Source organism: Apis dorsata, unplaced genomic scaffold, assembly GCF_000469605.1.
Source record: "Apis dorsata unplaced genomic scaffold, Apis dorsata 1.3 scaffold_189, whole genome shotgun sequence".
Classification (NCBI taxonomy): Eukaryota; Metazoa; Arthropoda; class Insecta; order Hymenoptera; family Apidae; genus Apis; species Apis dorsata.
This window is the reverse complement of record NW_006263474.1, coordinates 562,929-567,884: the sequence shown is the minus strand read 5'-3', so window position 1 is coordinate 567,884 and position 4,956 is coordinate 562,929. Positions and strand designations below refer to the sequence as shown.

General features: G+C 27.7%; 1 protein-coding gene across 1 annotated transcript in view; it reads right to left on the bottom strand.

The window, feature by feature from the left end:
• LOC102670621 (plasminogen) overlaps positions 1-4,601 on the bottom strand; it is a 9,680-nt gene extending 5,079 nt beyond the window's left edge. Inside the window, exons 1-2 of the mRNA XM_031509873.1 lie at positions 4,591-4,601; positions 3,547-3,610 (exon numbers count right to left, since the gene is read on the bottom strand). Coding sequence (XP_031365733.1) covers positions 3,547-3,610; positions 4,591-4,601 — 75 coding nt within the window. The remainder of the gene's footprint in view (positions 1-3,546; positions 3,611-4,590) is intronic.
• Positions 4,602-4,956: the final 355 nt, after the last annotated feature.

The following is a 4,956-nucleotide window of genomic DNA, read 5'->3' as shown; positions in this document are numbered from 1 at the left end:
TATTTTTTTTAACAAAATTATTTTTCTACATTATTAATCTTGTAATCATATCTTTTAATTATTGTTTAATATTTGAAATTTTAATTTATTAATTAATAGATTATAAAATGATAAATAATAAAGTTACAAAATTTTCTCAGATGAAAGAAATATTTATTTATTTATTCGTAGAAAATTCAAATGTTTGTTTTATGAAGAAAAAACNTATTTTTTTTAACAAAATTATTTTTCTACATTATTAATCTTGTAATCATATCTTTTAATTATTATTTATTATTTGAAATTTTAATTTATTAATTAATAAATAATAATAAATATTATTAATAAATTAATAATATTATCTTTCAAAAGAAAATTGATAAAAAAATTCAATAATTTGAACAAACATAAATCCCACGAATGTAAAACAAATCTTGAAATCATTGGACTTTATGATGTCATTGCATGGGTCACAACAATTGCATTGGTTTCATTTAAATGAGGTACAATAATTTCGTTGTTCCACTCGAGTTTATGATCCGATTAATTCTGTCCGCGCAAAGAACCTCTTAAATATATGCAACCCGAGAGTTCAGGGTTAATGATGTTCCTGTATTGCACAATTAATTTCTTTGAATTGTCTGCAAAAAGAAAACAGGTTTTCGCTCGATTTCCTTGCTCACCACAAGTAGATCACGTCAAGAATTTAAATTTAATTTAACTTGTAACTTGTTCAGTTTAATTCACTTTATTATAACATGTTGAATTATCTTATCTATATGTCTGAATTTAATCATCTTATGAATTTAATTCATAATGATTTTATGGAAGAACTATGTAATTGCATAAATTTTCTTTTCTTTTTTTTTGTCATTTTTACAAATAGAAGATAAGTAAAAAAATAAAAAAGTTAAAATTAAATTTATTAGTACAGGATTCTATGATAAGTTTGTTCATGTTTCTTTATAATAATATCAAGTACTAACGAATTATATAAATATATATTTTTTTGTTTTATAATCTTGTTATTTTCTAAATAACTTAAATATTTTTTTTACTATAAAATTCTTCTTTATTAGAAAATTCAGATACATGTTCATTCAGATACACAATCAATCAAAAATGTCTTTACATACTATTTTAAAAAGAAATTTATCTATCTCTTATGTAAAATATATTATGTATATATGTATTTTGACTTTAATAAAAAATTGTGTATAATATATTATATATAAAGTAATTTGTTTTTTGACAGAAAATTTTTTTAAAATTATAAAATCAATTTTAAAAATTTTGTTATGTTTTATATACAATTTCAATATAATTTGAAAATATTTTTTACAACAGGATAATAGAGTATTAAAACTTAAATATTTTATAATCTAAAATCTTGTTCTATCTCATATAATTACAAAATTACATTCAAAAAGAAAACATAAATGATACTGAATGTTTTATTTAAGGATTTATTTCACTATCTCAAAGTAATATTTATTAATGATTCCACTAATAAAAAAATTTTTTTATAAATATATAAATCATTATCATATATATAGCCATAATATTTCATATAAAGTAGAATAATTGTTGATTTTGACATAAAATTTATTAATTGAATTCTCTAAGGTATATAAAAGATTTCTATATTTTTATATCTTTAATCTTTTAGAAGTTTTGACAAAATTTTGCAAATATTGCCAACTTGAATCAATCATAAAATTGTATTAATCATCTTTGAGAAATATGGATTATTGAAAATCCATTCAAGTGTGGTATCTCAAAAAAAATTCAAAATATGAGAATTATTCGAGGTAATAGGTTTCAGAGATCAGATTCTTCGCTTCTTCCGCGACACGGTTGTCGAAGTGAAGTAGAAGAAAAAGAAGTGGATGGTTAAAAGAAAGAAAGGAGAGGAGAGGAGGTTGTCTACATGAGGAATTTGTATGCGTTGCGGTGAACATGGCCAAACTAGGCTCAAGTCCGCGGTGCCTTGCATCTTCCCGATGGAATCGCAAAAACCGCGTGCCACTCGCGTGGTAGAAACGATTCCTAAGGATGGAGACCGACGAAAATTGTTATTATTGTATCGACAATTGTCAGCAAGAAATCGAAATTAGAGAAAAAAAGGTTTATCTTACTCGAACAATTGACCACGAGCATTTTCTTGGTTGGTTTGCAAATGGTATCGAGAATTCCGTTGAACCATACCAGAAATGATTCACTGGCATTACGTATGCAACTTTAATACCGTTTCGTATTCAAAGCATCTCTGAACAGCACCCTACCAAGACACATTCCGAAGACACATTCTGCTCTCACCTGTATTCGTCTGCACCTTATGCAGGTGTAATACTATGTCTTGAATATGAGTGATTATTTACTTTGTGAAAATTAAAGATCGTATTTTTATACATTTATGGAAAATGTTGTGTGAATGGTTTAGAATAAATTACATTAATCTTAATTCTCGTTTTAATTCTCATTCATAAAAGATCTCTAAATATCTTTAAATATTAAAATTCTACTTATTGTTAAGAAATTGTAATTATTACTTTATTAAACTAAATATATTCATCAATTTTAATCTAAGTCAATATTTTAAAAATACGAGTTATGATTTCTTAAAAATTTTATTATTATTTATTATATATATTTTATTATTATTCATTCTCTTCTTCAAATGTATAATAATCTGCAAGATTGTATTTTATAATAGCTGTTCATTCAAGTAATTGTAACGAAAGAATTATAAAAATATTATTATAATATTACTAGTCATGGATAAAATTAGCAGAGTATTAAAGCTTGAGATTCTCTCCAGACATTCTTGAATCTTAAACATCCATTTCTCTCTCAACATTCCTTTATATCTTCAAAACCACTCTATAAAACGTGCACCTCACAAATCATTTTCCTTCTTATTATTAACCAAAAAACACACTTACACGATTACTTACAAAACTCTACTTTTATTGCCAAGGATTTTCAATATCTCAAAAATAATTCTACAAAAAATATTTTGTGTTTTCATCATTAAAAATCTTTAATATAAAAACCAAAAACCACTTTATAAAACAAAGCCCTTAATTAGCAATTTAAAATCAACTCACTGTCAAGAAACCAATGATTAGAAACGAATAAAAAAAAAAAACGAAAGAAAAGATATTATATCACCATTCTCAACATTTAAAAATCATTTTATAAAACGCATCGCAATTCATCATTCCTCCTATTATAAACAATTCAAAAAGAACAATTATCCACAAGATGGGCATTATCTTCACAACGAAATCAAAATAAACGAATAAAGAGAGAAGAGAGGAAAGAGGGAAGGGAAAAAAAAATGAATAGCGTCGCCATTTTCGCCGCCAAGAATCGAGATGCAGTATATCCCGATCCTGAAGAAGGGCCCGGCAAAAAGAGGGTCGATGAAAAAAGAAAAAAAGAGGAAGGATCGGGCCGCGACAACATCGATGGAAAGAGGCCGACGCGACGACCATGCCGAAGAAGATGGATAAGGTTCAGAAGCAATGACATTCGTTTCGCGAACTGACGCCCTGACTATACCGTAGATGGTAGCGCGGCCGGTGTGTCCAATGTCCGAAAATGGCCGTTGATTTCTTCCCAGTGGCTACCGTGGATTTAATACTCGCGGCCGAACGATGGAACGCTCGCTATGGCGCGATCGCGGCCTGATTTATGTGCTGGTGCGCGCGGATCCGAAGGCCAAGGTCCTTGTCCACCTACTATGGTCAGGATGACGTCTGGTACCGGAGACGTCGTCGGCGTAAATCGTGCCTACGTATATTCGCTTACATGAGAATTCCCCGAACGAACAAGTCGCCGCTGTCACTCTCCGCTGCCTGATTTTCCTTGGGTTAATCTGTGCCCCCCTCCTCGTTTAATTGCCGTCGGTGAGTCTTTGTACGGTTCGAGTCTGCAGAATTGTACTGATGCTTTGCTTCTGTCGCGTCGAGAGCCACTCGTGTATAAAAATGTTTTACAGTTCTCGGTAAGCTTTTGTGGACTAATAAGGTGTAAATTTTTTATTTTGAATTTATAGTGAAATGTTTGTAGTATTTTCGAGAGTTCGTTTGAGGATGAAAAATGTATTGAAATAATTTTGAACTTTTTCAGAATTTTTGAAAGCTTAGAATATTGAAAAAATATTAGAATTAAATAGAATATGATTTAAAATGAAAAATTTTTGTCAATATTTATAGTTTGTCAATATTTAATGGATACAATCTATATTTGAAACTATTTCAAACTATTTTTGTAATTTGTATTTTTTATTATATCTAATAAATGTTATCAATTATGTTTATCATGTAGAATATATACAGAATAAAAATTAAATATCCTTTCTTCTAGGTGACTTGTAGGTGAATCTAATTTAACCTATGTTGTTAGGTATAGTCACCTATGACCTAACAATAATGATTAGTAATTGATTCAATAGCCATAATTGTCTAAAATCATCTCATGCATTATCTCCTATTAATATTAAATTGACAACATATTTTCAAAATGATATTTTTATATCTTAATCATATCTGAAATATTAATTGTTTCACATTCCATTTATATTCTTTTCAAAAATTAACTAACTTAATCTCCATTGTTAAACAGATAAATAATTCTTAGAAAACTTTAATTCTAAGAATTAATTGATTCTAGATCAACAGTTCTTAACACAAACATCATCATCCCTAAGAGATTCACAAATGTTAATTTTCTTTACTTTACACAAAGGATTGAAAATTATATTTTTGAGAAATTTCTCATATATATTTTTTTATATTCCCCAGTTTTACTATTGGATTAGACTTTGACTTATAATTGATATGAATTATAACTTTATTTTCTATTATTATCTAAAAAAAAAAAAAATTAGAAAATACCATTTTAAATGATCTAGAGATATTTACTATTCATCGCAGAAGTGGTTGTGCCTTGTTGCACAAATGAGGCACA